General features: G+C 45.0%; 2 protein-coding genes across 2 annotated transcripts in view; one reads left to right on the top strand and one right to left on the bottom strand.

Annotated features, from left to right (window-relative positions):
* Positions 1–3,646, bottom strand: part of kdm7aa (lysine (K)-specific demethylase 7Aa) — a 38,483-nt gene extending 34,837 nt beyond the window's left edge. The window contains exon 1 of the mRNA XM_063217115.1: positions 3,532–3,646. Coding sequence (XP_063073185.1) covers positions 3,532–3,629 — 98 coding nt within the window. The 5' untranslated portion in view covers positions 3,630–3,646. The remainder of the gene's footprint in view (positions 1–3,531) is intronic.
* Positions 3,647–15,456: 11,810 nt separating this feature from the next.
* ptprz1b (protein tyrosine phosphatase receptor type Z1b) overlaps positions 15,457–20,134 on the top strand; it is an 89,071-nt gene continuing 84,393 nt past the window's right edge. The window contains exon 1 of the mRNA XM_063217114.1: positions 15,457–15,619. Within this exon, the coding sequence (XP_063073184.1) occupies positions 15,550–15,619 (70 nt within the window). The 5' untranslated portion in view covers positions 15,457–15,549. The remainder of the gene's footprint in view (positions 15,620–20,134) is intronic.

The raw sequence follows: 20,134 nt of genomic DNA, 5'->3' as shown, positions 1-20,134 counted from the left end.
GCATGATTCACCCAAACGGTTTTATTTATTTATTATTTGTCGATGTTTAGATTCTTTCCCTCATGCACATACTGCTGAAATGGCGTGATACTAAAGGTTGTTAGGCCTAATAAATGTCTGGTAATTTGTAATGTTCACTTCATCTAGGCTATGTGAAATTTCAAATCATAGCCTATGGTTCTTTTCCAAATCCAATAATGATGATAAGCTTATTATACCCTAAACTGCAAAAAATAAAGCCATGTCTCGCCATTTTGCTGCCTTGCTGCCTGCCACAATATTTGGAGTGTCCATGATGACCAATAAACAAAAAGTAGCCTACATCCTCGGGGGGCGTTGACAGGCTAGGAGGAGGCCAGGGGGGCGTTTGGGGGGGGGGGGATGGCATAGTTGGAACTGGCATAGAGGGACGCATCTGTTGTCCGCCTGTCGGCCTTGTTTGTCTCCAAAGACAGCCGAACAGAAAACTAAAAAGATTACTGCTACGCAGGGTCTCTGATTGCCGTGTCCTGTCCCATAAGGCTTTTGTGAAGATAAAACGAAGACAACGCCCTTATGCCGCCATTATGCCAACTCCTGCGGTAGCCTCTTGTACCCCTGCACCCACCGCCCCTTTCATCTGATCCTGGCAAACGCAATGCCTGGTGGTGCAATGGCTGAACCCAGAATCGCAGCATCACCAACTGTCCTATCTATCCAATCCTGTAAGGCTTGTGTCCCCAAAGAGAGCGAAGATAAAACTAAGAAGATGCCTCATCTAACACTGTCCAGTGCCACCCATTTCATTTGATCCTGGCAAGCAAAACACCTAGTGCTGGGGTTCCCAACCTTTTCCAACTTGAGGCCCACTTGACATTTTCACAAAATGTTTGGAACCCACCTCTGACCCAATGAACAATAAAACTGTAACAAATTGTTAACACAAAAATGTTTTTACTTTTAGAAAATTATTTCAAGGCCCACTTGGAGTACCTTTAGGGCCACGGTTTGAAAAATCACTGTTCTAGTGCAATGACTGAACCCAGAATCGCTGCATGACCAATTGTCCTTCCTCTCGTCTCCAAAGGACAGCGAAGTTCAAACTAAGACAACGCCCCCAGTGCCATTGCGCCGCCCATTTGATTTGATCCTAGCAAGCGAAATCGCCTGGTGGTGCAATGTCTGAACAGTGGCAGGCAAGCAGGCTACACAAGCAGGCTAGGCAGTGCCCAGACTCCAGTGTATCCATTATGATGAGGCGCATAATCCCATTGACGCCTCCCCTCCCCTCTCATACGCCGGGCTCCTCTCCTCTGCTGCTGCTGCTTTCCTGCTGCTGTTTATCATACAGTCCCATGGTTCAGCAGGCGACATAATCCCATTTGGTGGCACCAGTGTAACTCTCTCACACACACACAGTCATGCTGATACACCAACACACAGTCACGCTCACACACACATGGGGGGGCTCAAAAAGCGGAGAAAAAGAAATGAAGGGAGGAGGGGGTGAGCCCGTTGTTCACGCAAGCCAGCAAAACAAACAGCATCCAATCCAATTGAAATCCAGCGGCTGCCTGTTTGCTGTTGTCACCGTGACCCGTGCAGTCAGTCACTGGGCAGGATAGGTTGACGTAACATCAAAACAAACAAAAAAGTACAGGACCCCTTTTCTTGACAGTGTTGTTGCTAACTAGGTTAGCAACTTAGTAAGTTGCCTAATGGGAAATTGCATTGCAACCAAGTAAGTTTCTAACTAGTTAGCAACGACACTGTGAGAAACAGGGTCCAGATTCCCAGAGTTGTGTTGTCGCCTGCAGTATATTGATTTACGAAGGAGTTCAGAGGGTTTTTTTTCTCCACCCGTTCAAACTGAGGTGTGCAAAAGCGCTATTTGGCCTGTTTCAACCAGGCCATCAATTACCAAAAGGTGCCTCAGTCCCTGCCGGTGCCCTGGCTTTGGAGTCTGGCAACTGTGGCAAAAAAGTCCATTTGGTTTCAAAGTCCCACTGTTTATGGGAAACTGCTTATTAGACATGAAGGAAGGCACACATCCATCTTCTTTAGGAGAGCACTGCTTTCAAGTCTTATGAATCCAGTAACTAATCCAGACGATCTTATCCATCTTTTATGCAGCTATTGTGCATCCAGTATTTCTGTCTGGGGTGATTTGGTCATGCATGCACATTCTGCCTTTGAAAGAACCTTTCAACAAGCGTGGAAGGCAGAGGGTAGGTATGTTCTGACACGGTGTGGCACACTCTATGCGCATGTAATTTAAAACAATAATTCATCACACACAAAAAACAGTCAAGATTCATCATACTAAAGATTGCATTTTCTTGATACTCAAAACAACCAGCACGTCCAAACGGAAGTCTTACATAAGCCTTGCTCTGCATTCACGATTTAATTAATTGAGACATATTGTAAGACATGACGTGACTGAATCATCACACACTGCCAGTGCCACTGAACTGGCGACGTGCAGAACCAAACATGGCCCTTTAAATTGCAGTTCGCCTTACATCCGCCAGAGGCGTTACAAATGTGTCTACTTTTGTTCAAGCCAGGCATTTAAATCCCCGGACTCAACTCGACCAGAAATTCAAATTTGGTTGCCGCACAGATCTAACGCCACGGTCGCTGGTGTGGCCAATATGAGTGTGAGCGAGCGGCTTAAAGTATAAGCACATTTTAATGGATAAACCCAATGCCCTCCAATATCCGTTCAAACAAACTTATCCGACTTAAATTAGCAGGATAGCGAACTGGCTAACGATGTATGGAGCGTTTTCGGGTGAAGTGTTTGCCTGGTCCCTCTACTACACCTTCTAAAAACAAAGACAGTGTATATGATCGGCATACCCAAGTAGTTAGAGCCTAAACAACAACAGAAACGAAGCTATTTGTCATAAGAGGGGGGTGATTTTCAGTTGCCTTGGGGCAAGAAATCTGCTTATGTGGACGGGTATATCGTGGGTTCACGAGCGATAGTGCTAGCTACCTAGCTGTCAACCCTATACAGCTTGCTAACATTTAGTTTGTACGTAAATGTAATGTTTATGTCTTGCTGGCAACAACGGTGTGGAGCATCCAGTTATGTTCCAAGAAAGTGAAGCCCACACTAACCAAAACACAAGTCTCCTATGTGACAGCACAGGTCCCAACAGAATAATATGAACAAAAACTTCACACAGCAGAACTCGACTTGCCACTCGGTAACATTGGCTAACTTGCCTAGCGTTGGGGTTACGTGCGAGGATTAAATCCCTCCAAGTGAACAGTCGTGGAACCAAAGGAACGGGGTAATCCAGTAATCAACCGGCATCACGTCATACTGGAAAACTATTTTGTATTACAAACCAAACAGTGTTAGGCTCGCCAAACCATTTCATATGTCGGTAACTGTGACAATAAAGACGCATGAAGACCCCCAGGATTGCAGTTCCGACCGCATGACATGCCCATATTTTCTCCGAAATGATAGTGTCCCAAAACAACGGGGGCGCATATATTTACTCGGACTTCTAAAGGAAAGAATAATGTACATACCTGCCGTGAAACCAGTCCTTACAAATGTCACATTCGATCATAAACCGGCTAACATCGTAGGGCTGCCGGCAGACACAGTATAGCGGTGCAGCCGCCATCTTCCTACTGTCCCCAAACAACACAGGAATCAAGTGGGGCGGGGATTGTGTAACACACACGGAAATCGCCGAAGGAAAACCCGATTACGCACGGAAAAAAGGCTGACCATGCTTGGGCATGCCGGAGATTTGACGTCAAAATATTTGAAGTATTTTATTCCGTCAAACGAGAGGACATGAGAGTGTGACGATCAATGCCACAGTTTTTTTTTTGCATTGTTATTATTTTGAATTGTGAATCACACTCAGAACTTGGATTCGCTATTGACCTCATCTGATCTGACGCAGAGCGAGGTCTTCCACAATAACGTCATAGGGTTGATGTATCCGTTTAGGAAGAATTGAGTATGCGTTAAAGTTAAGTATTGATTTAAAGTTTGACTTCATGTGGGATTTCGGTTAGCGTTTTAATGCCATGTGGGGATTGGTGATCAGCTGACATGATGCCAAGTGACATAACTTGGCCACATTGCCGCAAGCGAGGTAGTGGCCTTGAATAGGCTTGACAAGTCTTGACAAATATTTGGCTTGAACTGATAGACGTCTCCTTCTTGGTAGCTGGCACAAATAAAATGACATGTCATCCAGAAGCTGTCCATAACATTTATCATATTGTTAAAACAATGAACAGCTAAATAGCCTTCGGATAGGCCTATCCAACGCAGTTCCATGTGAAGTTAAACGTATATCAAAATACAACCGCTATCACAGACCATGGAGACTGCATGTAGGATTTTTATGCAGTGAGTGAAGCATGCTCTACGTGCCTCCCAAGGCTACGTGCATGGATGCGGCGAATAGCAATGAGGCGCGCGCGCCCACCCTACCCTACCCACGAGGATTGTCGCCCATCCCCCACTCACTCACCCACCCATCTGTTCTACCGTGAGTAAGTGGGCGTAATAGCTCACACGCGGCATGGCACTCTTATCTTTTATTTACAACAACAGCAGCTCTTCATACAAAGCCAGTTAGTAGACAAACAACATATAGTAGCATAGGCCTGTTATTTGCACATAAACTCACACCCTGTCCAGATGTGACGGGTCCTTTAGAATACCTCCCCAGACCCTCACTCCCGAATGAATTCTAATCCATCCTTGTCGAAATTCTTTCCATTCTTGAGAAATAGTTGCTAAGTTGTTGTGCTCTTTGTCTTGAGCTGTGTTATGCCTGTCCAGAGCCTGCCTTTGTTAATTACGCAGTGTGGATGGGCCCTATAGCTGCCCACGGCTGGCAATTCCTTTGGTTTCATGACGGCGCCCCATGGAGGCCCGCTGGGTCTTTAATGAGAAGCTGTCATCACGTTCACGTGTCTAAATAAGCAGTGGCCTGCTCCACCAGAGGCCATTTCACTGCTCTCCTGTCCTCTCCTCTACTCTCCAGGAGCCCTTCTCTGCTGTGACCATGCCTGACAGTCATGCAGTGGCACAGTGACAAAGTGTAGGGCTTTTTGTGTTTTTTAACACCTCTCTATTAGGACTATTTTGATAGTCTGCCTTCCATGCAAAGTCATTTTCTTTGTCAGGTGTTGAAAGCTTAAGGAAGGTGGGTAGCCTATGTTATTATTACAGCGTCATTACCCATCAATTGGCAGTCAGGGGTAAGAGGTTAGGGCGTCAGACTTATAGCCCAAAGGTTGCTGGTTCGACTCCCGAACTACCAGGTTGGTTGGTGGTAGGCTTAAACAGTGCTCTCCCCTATCCTCCTCCATGACTGAGATACCCTGAGCATGGGACCGTCCTGCCGCACTGCTCCCTTTTGGGCGCCATTGGGGACTGCACCCTTGCACGGTTGAGGCATAAATGCAATTTCATTGTGGCTTATGCAGTGTACAGTGTTCACTTTTGTGCTGGGGAGTGCTGTGTCACAATGACAATGGGAGTTGGAGTTCCATGGGCTTTCACTTTCTAATACATTGTTGATTTTCATATTTTAATGCCTCATAAAGATGCACATTTCCACAAACATTATCATTTGGTATTCATTAGAAAGCAATGTGCTGTATAGTAACACATTGTGCAGCCTTTGGTGTTTCAAACACCTCTGTACTGGGACAATGTTGATGATCTGCCATCCGTGCAAGTCATTTGTGAGGACAGCTTGAAAGATTTATCATTATTTTGTGTGCACTCTGCACACACAGACTGAAATCAAGAGGGTGTAACAAATGTATCAGTCTGAATTATGCACGGTGAGCTCGGGGGCCGGCCCCCATCTGTTTGAAAACATCTGCAGTGTGAATTTGATGAACCAATGGGCTACAGAAACTGACTATAATAGCTTTTCCTTCTCATGGTACACTGGTGACGTTGCTGTCTTATTGTGGTTATGATTTTTTTTCCATAGACCTAGTCTCTGTTATTCTGCCTACATTTGTCAATTCAAGTGTGATAATATGAATGTATCAGGTGATGAAATATTTCAAATATTTGGAACTTTTTTCTTGGGTGTATGGGGAGGGGGTATTATTATTAGGCCTACAGTCAGTAGTCTACTTTTTTGAAGTGGGTAAGAAATACTGTTTAATTGAGCATTTTCTGAGGTGGGTATACTATATACATTTGCACTATTCTAAATAATGGATCAATCAATTTTAAGTGGGTATACAGAAATCCCAGAAATTTAGAAGTGGGTATACTCTGTATACCTGCGTTCTACGTAGACTACACCACTGCCTACAGCCTATGTCATCTAATGATATATTACACCATTTTGATTGTCTCAAAAGCATGCATGTGTCAAACATCTTTACTACCAATTTTCTATTCAATATATTTAGAAGACTAATTGACATAGTGTTGAAATCAATAAATGGGATCAATAATGATAGGCTACTCTACTACTAAACTGCATGGATTTCTCTTAGTAGTGTTTGCTCCAAAATATAGGTCTATTCTGCCACCTAGTGGTGAAATTATGCGTTGCAAGACAGATGAGGTAAACAATGGACATGTCCACCATGCATGCAAGGTTTGCCTGTTGCGCCAATGTAAAATGAGAAAAAAAACCCGATGTAGTCTCACATTCGACATAGAACTTACCAGTTGTCGGATTGCACCAGCGTTGCACTCACATCAGTGTCATGATGTCATTGATGGGTGCATGGTGCATTCACCCGTCATGTGCTGGAAGCATTGCACAAGGCAAGTGCAATAGCTGGGAGGTGGTGATATTGAGGATCTGTTTATTTTCCATCCCACTCACTTTGTACAAGGTGTAATTGGTATTCCTGCTCCATTTGAAATTCAGAAAACGGTTGTTTTGTTCGATCTCTCTCTCTCTCTCTCTCTCTCTCTCTCTCTCTCTCTCTCTCTCTCTCTCTCTCTCTCTCTCTCTCTCTCTCTCTCTCTGTCTCTCTCTCTCTCTCCATTGGCTCTGAGACATTGTAGTCAAGGTGACAAAACCAGCACTGAAAAAACAATGTACTGATGTCTGTAAATTCTGTTGCACTCCAACAATTTTGCAAGTGTTGATAAACGCCTTGCAATGATTTAGTGTGTATACATTATTGGGACACCCTCGCTTGCCCCTAGAAGACAGCTATTCCGTGGCTCAAGAAGATGTCTCTTTCGTTAGTTCCTCTTTTCATTCTCTCAATTGGTATTCTTTTCACTGATGTTCCATTCTACAGACACTTTGCTCATATTACCCTCCCTCTTTGTTTAATGCTCCCTAGCCCCCTCTATACAAGCCCAGTCATGTGTTAAAGCGGCACTTGTAGAAAACTAGTGCGATCACTAGATGGCGCTGTCGACTACCAGAGCCATGTGTGAGACCCAGTTGTTGTTGTTGTTGTGTTACATTACACCAGCAGGCGCTTTAATCAAAAGTAAAGCAACTAGAGATAGGCAAGTGTGCTGTCAATGAACTTCAAACGAGGATGCATGCACTGTTTTGTGTGTAGGGCATATTTCAAATTTCCAGCTGCATATTATCCAATTCAACAGTGCATTGCAACAATGGTGTGTGTGTGTGTGTGTGTGTGTGTGTGTGTGTGTGTGTGTGTGTGTGTGTGTGTGTGTGTGTGTGTGTGTGTGTGTGTGTGTGTGTCCGTTAGTGAGTGAGTGAGTGAGAGAGAGAGAGAGAGAGAGAGAGAGAGAGAGAGAGAGAGAGAGAGAGAGAGAGAGAGAGAGAGAGAGAGAGAGAGAGAGAGAGAGAGAGTGCATGCACGCGTGTGTGCGTGTGTGTATGTGTGTGTGCGTGTGCTTGTATTGTATGTGTAGTACTACCAAGGTGGACCTGAGGAGGAGCCTGTATGGGGTTCATGTTGAAGGATGCAAATTGGTCTCAAGCAGTTGACATGCAATCAGAGGTTGAGTGGCGCCTGGAGCTTGGAGTGGCAGGGAATGTGAGTGGCAGTTCAAGGGTGGACAGGGGTAGCCATTGTGGCATTCAACAGCTCACACAAAAGAAGAATAGAAATGTTTAAATTCTGGAGCTGAGAACATTTTCTCACAAGCGGTAGAGGATAATGGCGTAAGTGAAATAGTTGAAATATTTCAGCAGCACAAATGAGAAATGTGGTGGTGAATTGCTATGTTAAGTGGCTATTGATATGTCATGACAAAAATGGGTATGGGTATTAAAATCATCCTGAAAAAAAATGCGATGAGGTTGGTGCATAATTGTGTGCTATAATGGGTTACTGATATTGACAATCGCCGTGGGTCTGTTGAGTGTTTGAGGTTGGTGTGTGCGGCTCTGCGTGTGTGTATGTGGGGGGTCAAAGACCTTTCAGTTGGAAAGTAGGCCTCACCATGAAATAACTGAACTTGGTTGATGGCAATTGTGTACAATACTGATATTGACAATTGCTGTGGGTCTGCTGAGGTATGTAGTCGAGGTTACGATGGACAATCACAGACCTATCAATTGGAAAATATCTCTTTGTGGTCTTGTCACGGTCTCCTCGTCAGTTGTCAGAGGCTGAGTATAGGGGCGTGAACTCTATAGCTGCATGTCGGTCCTCCATTCAAAGTGTGCAGCGGTAATTCAACATTTGAAGAGTTGGACCAACACCATGGGTGTTCAAATCAACTCTCTAAGGGTGCAACCGCTATTGGCTTGTTGCTAGGGAACTCGGAACGACGCTGAGGAGCGGAGTCAAATCTTTATGGCGGCGTGGCGATGCCTTTTGTGCTCCTCATTGATTATACACTCAGCCAGCAGAGGCAAACATGTTGCACTCATCAACCAATTAGCCAAGTGCGCTGTTGTGTATACTTGATGTATTCCTCTGTTTTCTCTGCTTCTTTGCTCTTTTGTTTGCTTTGCTGTTTGTTGTGTGATATTCGCGACAATTAGTGATGTAACGAAGACTGCCAAAGTGCAATCATAACAGGGCTCTAAATATAGCACCAGAACAACCGGCCAAATGCTGGTGAAATTTCAGTTTGGCTTGTTGAAAAGACCAACTTACTAGACACTTTGACCCATTAGTTAGTCTGTGTTTGGCTAGCAAGACTAACATCTAAGCCATTTTGGCTGGTGATGAAAACAGTTAATTTAGAGCCCTGAATAAGACGTCTGTTGAGCTCATATTCAACACTTTGATCTACATTAATGCTGCCAAAGTGCAATATGTAGGAGTTCTGTACATTCATATTCTTGCACTACATCCATCTCATAGTATTTCGATGTATGCAGCAAGTAAAGTCATTGTGTCCTTGTATTCTATGGGAAGTGCTTTATAAATGATTATGGTGATAGCTGTGATATATTGTGCTAGATTGTGAAAATGATGGATGTGTGATGATGATGATGAAAATTCTGGAAATTGGAATTGGAAGTGGAATTCTGGCATGTGCTATGCAGTAGAAGCTCACAAAGTGTGCAGTGGCCTCTCGTGTATCAGTGGCTTTCATCAAAGGCAGATGTGCATGTGTGTGTGTGTGTGTGTGTGTGTGTGTGTGTGTGTGTGTGTGTGTGTGTGTGTGTGTGTGTGTGTGTGTGTGTGTGTGTGTGTGTGTGTGTGTGTGTGTGTGTGTGTGTGTCTTTGTCTGTGTGTGTGTGTGTGTGTGTGTGTGTGACAGGGTGGGGTTGAAGTTGAGAGACTGGGAGAGAGTGCACAGCCATGACAACACAACACGTTTTGCCAACAGGATGGCTGTGTGTGTGTGTGTGTGCGTTGCAGTGTGTGTGTGTGTGTGTGTGTGTGTGTGTGTGTGTGTGTGTGTGTGTGTGTGTGTGTGTGTGTGTGTGTGTGTGTGTGTGTGTGTCTGTGTCTGTGTGTACATTGCAGCGCAGTGTGTGTGTGCGTGTGTGTGTGTGCGTGTGTGTGTGTGTGTGTGTGTGTGTGTGTGTGTGTGTGTGTGTGTGTGTGTGTGTGTGTGTGTGTGTGTGTGTGTGTGCATCAGTGTAGTTTTGATCTCTCATCACTCACTAATTGCAGGGAAGGGGCAGACACCGCTCAAGGTAAACACAAAGCTGCTCTGTAGTGCAATCGCACAAGACAGAGGTTTGTGGTCAGGGTTATTAGCAGTAGTCTAATTATCTCTTTTCAATAAGAATAGCACAAAAGTGTTTGGTATTCTTCACTTCTATAGGGCCTATAGTTATACAAGGTTATACACGGTTATTTGCAGTGGTCTAATTATCATTTTGCAATAAAAATAGCACAGACATTTTTTTTCTATATTTGTGTTCCTATGCTATGTACAGTATGTATGAACTTATGATTATACTAAATTTGCCCAGGAAAGATTCACAGTGTGCACTGTTAGGAATACATTTCTGTGTGAAAGTGACAATTTGTGTTCGTTTTATACTGTTGTGTGCATATACTGTATTTTTACGTGACCTCATTCAGGAAATGGCTGTGTGTATAATCTTGTCTTTGTGTTCATACATTTGTAAGTGTGTGTTTAAAGATTAAAAGACAGAAGGACGTTTTGATGATTGCTCGTGCGTGGTTGTGTCTGATGAGCCAGAAAGCAGCCAGTCAGCCAGTCTCTGTGTGTGTGTGTGTGTGTGTGTGTGTGTGTGTGTGTGTGTGTGTGTGTGTGTGTGTGTGTGTGTGTGTGTGTGTGTGTGTGTGTGTGTGTGTGTGTGTGTGTGTGTGTGTGTGTGTGTGTGTGTGTGTGTGCGCACACTCATGGATGCATGTCTGTGTGTGTGTGTGTGTGTGCGCAGGCATGCGTGCGTGTGTGAGTCCATGTGCATGCTTTTGTGTGTGTGTGTGTGTGTGTGTGCATGCTTGTGTGTGCGTGTGTGTCTGCATGTGCGTGTTCGTGTGTGTGTGTGTGTGTGTGTGTGTGTGTGTGTGTGTGTGTGTGTGTGTGTGTGTGTGTGTGTGTGTGTGTGTGTGTGTGTGTGCTCGTCACATGCCTTGCTTGACCCTGCTCATCTTTTCACAGCTCTCAGAGGGGTGCTGAGACAGTCGTCTGAGCTCTGAGCTGTCACGGAGGTCCTCATGAAAGACCCCCTGATACAGTATAGTCTACTACACACCACACAAGCTCTCAAGAGCAAGGCGACACCCTAATGTTAATTGACAGCGCACCGTGTTAATTTAACACTTATGGAGTCGAATTGAGCACTCAGTCGTCTGAGTTCTAAGCTGTCACGGATGTCACCCCCTCATATAGTCTACTACACACCACACAAGCTCGCACAAGATCTCGAAAGCAAGACGACACCCTGATGTTAGGTGACAGTGCACCATGTTAATTTAACACTTAAGGAGTCGAATTGAGCACTCACTATTGTTGCTCTCAGTCTACTTCACCACTCAGCTCAGTCGTCTGAGTTCTAAGCTGTCACAGACGTCACTCCCTCATATAGTCTACTACACACCACACAAGCTCTCAAAAGCAAGACGACACTATAAGGTTACATGACAGCGCACCGTAGATTTTGCTTTTTGACTTAACACTAAGGGGGGCAAATCTAACACTCACTGTCACTCATTGCACAGTGGATTTTTCAATGTCAATTTAACAATAAAAGAGTCAAATACAACATTCACAGTGTTGCTTCCATAGTCTACTTCACCACTCAAACTCTGCTGCTCTGAAAGCTCTGAAAGCAAGACGACACCCTGATGGTGTGTGTGCAGTGACTTGCCAACTTGCTCCGCAGTGACTTGGAACTTAATAAATGGATGTTAGGCAGGCAGAGAGGTCTGTTGCATTCATGGACAGTTTACATTCCCAGACTCCTACAACAATAACCACATGGTTGTTTCCTCTTCTACATTGCTTGTAGTCAATGCACAGATTACTTTGTTTCCCAAGAGGGCCATTCTGGTCTTACCACCATCATAGAAATTTCATATCGAGGGAAATGATAATTGAGCAGAAGGATAAGTATGGCAAGGCCAGGTTGCATGAAAGTAACACATAGCACATTTTATTCTTTTAATTAAACACTTAGAGAGAATGAGTGTTAAATTCTTCTCGAGGTGTTGAATGAGCACTGCAGAATTTACTGTGCACAGTTGTAAAGTAAATGTTATTGTTTGGAGAGCCAATACAGCCTCGTCTGGGACAACCATAGATGGTTTCTTTAGGGTCAGCTGAACTCTGTGCCAGTTAGGGAAGGGGAAGGAGTTTTGAACACATGTCACCCTCCCCTTATATGCTCTTCCATAATTCTGTGAAACATGCGCATTGTGGTCTTATTAGACCAAAATATTTTTTTTTTTCATTTAACATAGTGGTGTACCTTTAGGAAGCTATGGCAAACCTTACACGGTAGTAATCACTGCAGTGAAGTTTGACCAAATTTCTAAGTGATTTCCTTGATCCAAAGAGCATGCTTTAGGAAATAAGTGAAGTAGTGTAGCACTCCTGACTAACAAATGGATTCGCGCTTTAGTTTTCCAATAAGGTATTGGCAACATTCTCTGATATACTCTTAGGTATAGGTGCCTTGTTCAAGGGCACGTCAGCCGTACTGTAAGATTGAAATATGCAACCTTCTGGTTCCAAGACCAATAATCCTAACCATTTTGCCATGGCTGTCCATTTGCTAAACATAGATGTCACATCAGTGTCAATGCTACGACACACTGGGGAGTTGGAACACATGTCCCCCTCTGCTTGCATAATTCTGTCCACCACAGCAGTAGCCTCTCCGGCCGGGGATGTGGGTAGGGGAGGTATGTGATTATGCATGACTTATTATCAGAACACCCTGGAGGGTTAGCGGGTTTCACGTAGCCCGTTCCGATGCTACAACAGCCCCCTCTGCTGTGATTCAGTGTGACAGCCATTGATTTCTTGGTTGTGGCACGTAAGTGCATGGGGATATTGAGCACCGGTTTGTACAGCCGTTTGTCAATAACCAGGGACAATAACCTCCCTTTAGTGGTGGACACTGGGCCAGACATGTACTTGTCAGCCATGCTATAGTGAAGTGATGGCGAGGTACTTTAGTGTTTTTTTTTTCATTAGTTCTTTGCAACAGTGAGGTAAATAGAGGTAACAACAGGTAGGTAAAAAGAGTGACACTCCTTCATAAGCACAATGGGGTGAAACACTCTGCGGTAACAGTAGGTCAAACCTGAGCTGCCAATGTGTTGCAATGGAACCGTTTTTTTGCCTCAAGTACACCTTTCAAAAACTTCAGTGGAGGGCATTGTCTCCACTGACAGCAATGGGAGACAAAAAACCTCACTTTTTTTACTGACACGTTTCCCGACACTTGTTTAGTAGCTGCGCCTTTTATTCTCTCCTCCATGGTTCGGATGCTTATCGGTGGTAATTCGATACTGAGGTGTGGTAAGTGCACCTTGGAGTGCTACTCGGGAGCAGGGCCGAAATACGGACCCAGCCAGTGAGGCCGGCGCCCAGGGGCCCAGGGGCCCAGGGGGGGCTCATAGCAATGGCGATGTTAGTCTGTAGGTCTCTGCTATGTACGTATTTACTCTCTCATAAATGTTACTAAATTGCCACTAAATGAACAATCTTTCACATTTTCTTGGGGTACAAACCACCCGCTCCCCAAAACACCCAAAGCAAAGTGTCTTAGATCTGTGCTAAATTGTCAAATCTTTTTGGAAAGTAGTAAGAGACATGGAGAGGGGCCCTTTCTTGTTGTCTGGCCCAGGGGCCCGTGGAGTCATGATCTGCCCTTGTTCAGGAGCCCATTATTGTTGCCTTGGTCGCTGTTTACTGTCCCGATGCCCTTCTTTCTCCTCCACGCTGTAATTGATCCTGTCAAATGTGAGAGTCTCGGAGTCTCTCACCAAAGCAAAAAAAACAAGCAAAAAAAGGCAACCCCCTTCAACCGGGAACCAAATATTCCCCTCGCGTTCACCTTGGTTCTTCAATGCCAGCTGGAAAACTGACCACTGCAAGAGAAGCATCTTCTGTCGTCTTCTGTCTACTACACACAACACCTGCTTCCTCTGTCCAGTTGAGGGGAGGAAGGCTTTCTCATGGTCTTGGTGTGTGTGTGTGTGTGTGTGTGTGTGTGTGTGTGTGTGTGTGTGTGTGTGTGTGTGTGTGTGTGTGTGTGTGTGTGTGTGTGTGTGCTCGCGTGTGTGGTTGTACTTTCTCTGTGAAAAACTTCTCTCTCAGACTGATGTACCCTCTGCCGGCCCGTCAATGTATTTTGTAAGGAGAAAAAAAACATATTATGTAGCTCTGCAGCTTGCCAGATTTGATGGCATTGTCCTACTGAAATGGTGATGGCTTTGATAACAGAAGGTCTTTTTAGAACCTGCTGGCTCCCTCTCTCTCTCTGCGGGTCTGCCATCGCTGTGTCATGATTGTTGGCTTGAGAAAGGTGGATGTTATGTCAGGATTGGGTATGATTGCCCTCCTGAAAATAGTCTGTGTGATCATGAAAATGGTCCGACTCAGACTCTAAATGGCAAAAACACTGCATCTCTCTCTCTCTGAGATGTAGGCTAAACACACACATGCATGCACACACACACACACACACACACACACACACACACACACACACACACACACACACACACACACACACACACACACACACACACACACACACACACACACACAGTAGCCGTGGTTCTGTGGCTAGTCTGCTCTGTTGACCAACAGGTTGTTTTGTCTACTGTTGTTTGGCATAATTACTTGATCCCAAAGAAGAAGGCTCCCTGTTCCTCTCTATAGACCCTTTCGTTCAATGGAGGGAAAATGGTTTGTACGGACTTCCTTTGGTGAGAAGAAATGTGGTCGAAAAAGTGGAGTGGGGATCCTGCATAAATTAAAGATAATCTCTGTTAAAATATGTTAATTTATGCACTGAAAAGGATAACAAGAAGAAAGGTTGACAGCAACATGTTTCCTCGTGTTTCCCTCATTTTGAAAGGCCTTAGTGGTCAGGGTTGCATTTTTTAAACAACTCCGTTCAACTCTTAAGGAACTTATAATACTTGTTTAACTTATTTAAAAATGAAGGCTTAGGCCTACTAATGTCATCATGAGGAATTCCTCATTGGAAGCTGCTCCTCAGGTGGGCGACATTTCTGCTGACAAATTTCACTAATTTTGCAACAAGAATTCAGAAAGAATCCATAATGTCCAAACAAGTGTTTGCCTTACATACACAAAACTATCATAATAGCATACCTCTCCAATATTATAGTATTTTTTTTCTGGATTGACCATTGACCCAATCTCTGTATTCATCTCACTGGATTCTCCATGTAGATCTCTGTCGCCGTTGGCAACCACTGCGCGTTTGCGTAAAAAAGTGAACTGTGGGCGGCGCGCGCATGCAATCTTTCTCCACAACCCTCGCTTGCCAGGAGAGCAGCGACCGTATGTATGGAAGCGCACTGGAGTGGGAAGACGGCTCGGAGGGAGCCCACCAACACCGGGTTACAATCGGCATGAAACAAGTGTAGCATCCTCGCGTGCCTCAAGGCTCTCCATACGTTTCCTTTTTGCTTGCCGCAGTCAGATTTGCCAGCCATATTTTGTGGCGTTCACTGGGGATGAAAATGGAGATGGACAGGAGACGTTTGTATGTTCTGATTGCACACCTTTGGATCGTCAGTCAAATAGGTAAGCGCACTCGTGTTTTAAATGCAGGCATTCTCCTGTATGTGTGTGTGTGTTGTCTTGTGTGTGTGACATTTTTCTGTAGGCTATCTAAAGTTGATGTAGGCTACAATTCTAACCTGCCTGCGTTTGTGGCTGAGGTGAGCTACGCCAGGACTTGAACCGGCAGTTATGTGTCGATGTTTGTGTCTATGAGTGCAGTGAGTCTGCTGCACAGATTATGCCAACCCCGTTATAATGTCAGATCATGGAAATGATAGCTGCTCCTGCACAAACTGCTGCGGGTCGTATCAGTAATGCGGTTGAAATAGCCTAATAGGCTGTTTCAGTTGGCAGATACCTGCTCCTCCCGTGGTCGTTTTCTACAAGAATTTGAAGTTATGCGGGAGAAACTCTCCATTCAGCCACAAGTGGCTAGATATAGCTTACATACAAACACACAGAAACTACTTTTTGTAGTCAAAGTACTGCATTAGGGTATGCCAACATCAGTAATAGTTGCTGGCTTGTAGCGCTATATGTAATGGAAATGCCATGTTAACAACTGACAGCATCGCGACTGTTGTATGGAGTTATTTATTTATTTATTTATTTATTTATTTACTCACTTACCGGTATCAATCTATTTATTTATTTGTTTCTTCATCTATTTATATATCTATGGCCATTAACCATAAACACATAGTCCTACGGATATTGTCAAGTCAGAAAGTGCAGCACAAAGATAGCCAACATCCTCTGCTGGGAAAAAACCCTCTTGTTTTAGGATTATTCACAATTTCTGACTGACTTGGACATCGCTATCCCCTCACCCACCATCTGTTCTTGCATTTAACCTATCACTGAAGCTCTTTATGGTGCATTTGTCATGCACTCTATCGCCTACTGTATAAAACTCAACCTTTGCCCCAGCTCTGTAATCCCTTGTCATTCATAGCATCCACTATGTTTTTTTTGTTTGTTTGCCTTATCATCAACACTGTCATGTGGTCCGGTCCAGTCCTCCAGGCCCGATCACAATGTCGCCCATTGTCCAAAAGCATGTGTTCTCACATTTGTCAAATTACCATTGGCATTAGATGTCCTGTCCAGGCTCTCCTGGAGGTTTTGTTCTCTCCTTCCGCAGGAGCATGAGAGCCCAAGGTCTGGGCTGGGCTTCTGGCAGCCGGAAGGGCCGGATTTTGTGTTGGGCAGCAGAACTCAGCTGGCAGAGGGTCCAATTGAGCTGCTACTGGATAGAGAAGAGGGTTAGGAAGTGGAGGGGTTGTTGTGGAGTGGAGGGTTAGTGGTGAAAAAAAGTAGGTATGAAAGGAAAAGCCTACTGTGAGTTTGAGCGAGGCAGTATATAGCCAGCCCCCCCCAACAAAAAAGACCCCTGATCAAACATTTCCAGCGAATGCCAGGGGCAGTTTGCGTGTCAGCTCCTGCCAGTCTACACACCACTGAGATTGGCAGCACAACTGGAGGGCAAACTCATTACTTTCTGTGTGCAGTTGTAACTGAACTTTATTGACCCTTTTGGGAGCAGGGCGAGTGACCCCTTTATCGTGTGTCTACATAAACGGATGCGATCGGGTAATATCCCTGGAGGGTGGGGATGACCAGTTGCGTTATTGAATAGTTTGGCAGGGGGATGATTGCTTTGCCATCGGTTCTGGGTGCACGTGCAGCAGTGAGAGCCTATAGGGTTAACCATAAGGGATTACCGATCAATCCAACAAAGCTACACTGCAAACTGCAAACGCAACATAATGTATAGATCAGTGATGTATACGAAAAAACACGTGGATGGATATGGCCCAGCTGCAAAGTGTAGCGCCCTGCTTTATTCTCTAGTATGGATCCATTGCAACACAGCCTGTCAGGCAGACCATGAATGTAGCTGTGGGAGGAAGGCAACGGGAAAGATGTCCCCACATCGCCCCACCCACCTATACACACACACACACACACACACACACACACACACACACACACACACACACACACACACACACACACACACACACACACACACACACACACACACACACACACACACACACACACACACTTTTTCAACAGGCAGTTTTGTTATTACTAACAAAAAATAATGTTAAGTGGAAATGGTCAGGAATAACTTCATATATGATATTGCTTGCACCCACCTCTAAGACCAAAAAATTGTCCTTGTGGTTGACTCTGCAGGTTTGGCAACAAGTTGGTGTTGCTCAGGCTCGCAGTAGGAATACTAAGAGTGCTTGTGATGTTTATGTGCCGTGATGGATCCGAGTCATTGCCCTCCAAAAACAAAATGTTTTTTCCCCTCTTCCGAACAAACCGCTCTTATCTCAATGGCCCCTGGTAAACTGTGCCGGGGGCCAAGTCTGAGTGAGTCCCTACTTTAGACATATGTATACACTACATTGGCCGGACCTCTGGAACACAATCAGGATGTGGGTTATGCGAGGACTGTTTTCGGTTTTGGGTACCACAAAAAGCTCCACTGTCCTGTTTCTTGGCCTCCCGGGTGCCTTGGCTACGGTAACCCATGATAATTAGCCTAGCTATTGAACCCCCAACAACACAGGCTTCACCTATCGTGCAGCAGCACCACACACAACAGAGGCAGGGCCACTGACAGCTTTTGCTGGGCCCAGGACAAAGTCATCTGACAGGGCTCCCAACCCAATTCATACAATCTAATGGCTACCCATTTCTGGGGCCCCTATCCCCCTGGGCCGGGGACAACATACCCTTTTGTCCACCCCTGTCGGCAGGCCTGAATAGAGGTGAGCCATCCAATGAGAACTCCCAGTGAAGTGTTCCCTGAAATGTTCACTCACACGTTCACTGCATACACAGTACATTAAATTAGCACTCCAGAATTTACTGTGCATAATGAACGTTGTAGGGAACAAAAAACAACTCAAACCATGCAAATAGACATGTCCACATGTACCATTTTGGCGAAAATTACATTACATTATTACATTATATTGCATTTGGCAGACGCTTTATAACCAAAGCGACTTTCAAAAGAGGACATATTCAAGCCAACATCACAAGCAAATACAATGTGCACAGGAGATATACAGAACAACAAGTGCAGTTGCAGAGGGGTTAGTTTTTTTTTTTACACATACAAACTAACTAAACTAAACATCATGTCAGGAGTCTGACCTGGGGCAAGGCCAGTTCAAGCATTAGTCTAGTAGATTCTCTCGAAAGAGGAAGGTCTTCAGTTGTTTCTTGAAGGCTGCAAGAGATGTGCTTAGTCTTGCTGCCTCTGGGAGACCGTTCCACCACTTGGGTACCACAACGGAGAACAATCTTGACTGGGAGTACCTAGAGCGACTGGATGGCAGAGCCAGACGGCTTGTGCTGGATGAGCGCAGTTCTCTTCCAGTAACATAGGGCGTTGGTAGGTCCTTCAGATAAGCTGGGGCCGTTCCTGTGATGGTTTTGTAGGCAAGGGTCAATGCCTTGTGCTTGATCCGGGCGGTGATCGGTAACCAGTGCAACTCAATAAATAGAGGAGTAACATGGGTCCTTTTGGGTTGATTGAATATCAACCGTGCCGCCGCATTCTGGATCATCTGCAGAGGTTTTAGCGCACAAGCAGGTAGGCCTGTCATGAGTGAGTTGCAGTAGTCAACGCGGGACAGGACAGTGGCCTGCACCAGTCGTTGTGTAGAATATTGTGTCAGCACAGGTCTGATATTCCGTACGTTGGACATCTGGAATCGACAGGTCCGGGTGACTGAGTCGATGTAGTTGGAGCATGACAGCTCATCATCAATCATGACGCCAAGGTTTTTGGCGACTTTGTTTGGGGTCACGATGGTGGAGCCTATCTTGAGGTTGATGTTGTGACTGAGCGACTCTTTACATTACATTACATTTACATTACATTACATACTCACATTACATTATATTACAATACACATACCTGACACTTTTATCCAAAGTGACTCACAGTTATGATCAGGTAGGGTATTAGTTACACTCCTGTGGCAATGTGGGGTGAGGTGCCTTGCTCAAGGGCACTTCAGCCATGGATTGACCGGTGTCGGGAGAAGTAGGTGTGGATATTCAAACCTCTGCAACTCTCTGATCCGCCTCCTTGACCACTAGGTCACAGCTGGCCCCTACTAACCCATATAAGTGTGTATACAGTAGTAATATCCAGTGTATAGGCTAATGTAGAGAACAAAGCAATGCAGCTGGCACCCTATGTAGTGAACAGACACGGCCCGAATGTAACAGTTTGAGGCATAAAAATGACTACCCTGTGCGATGGACCTCTCTTATGTTAAAGCACAGCGATCTACAAAATGCATGAGGCCCACACACTTCCGGCAGGGGCTTGTTAATTATACAACTCCTGTAGCTCAGCAATAAATCATTTGAAATCTTAGCGGCTCTGTAAAAGGTTAGGTTACATGTGTTATGCAGAGCAGCGCTGGAGGGAAGGAGATGCATGGGGAAAAGCTAAAGACTAGCTCCTGAAATCATTAGGCCTGCATGGCCCAAAGG

The sequence above is a fragment of the Engraulis encrasicolus genome, chromosome 15 (genome assembly GCF_034702125.1).
Source record: "Engraulis encrasicolus isolate BLACKSEA-1 chromosome 15, IST_EnEncr_1.0, whole genome shotgun sequence".
NCBI lineage: Eukaryota > Metazoa > Chordata > Actinopteri > Clupeiformes > Engraulidae > Engraulis > Engraulis encrasicolus.
This window is presented reverse-complemented; position numbering and strand designations above follow the sequence as displayed.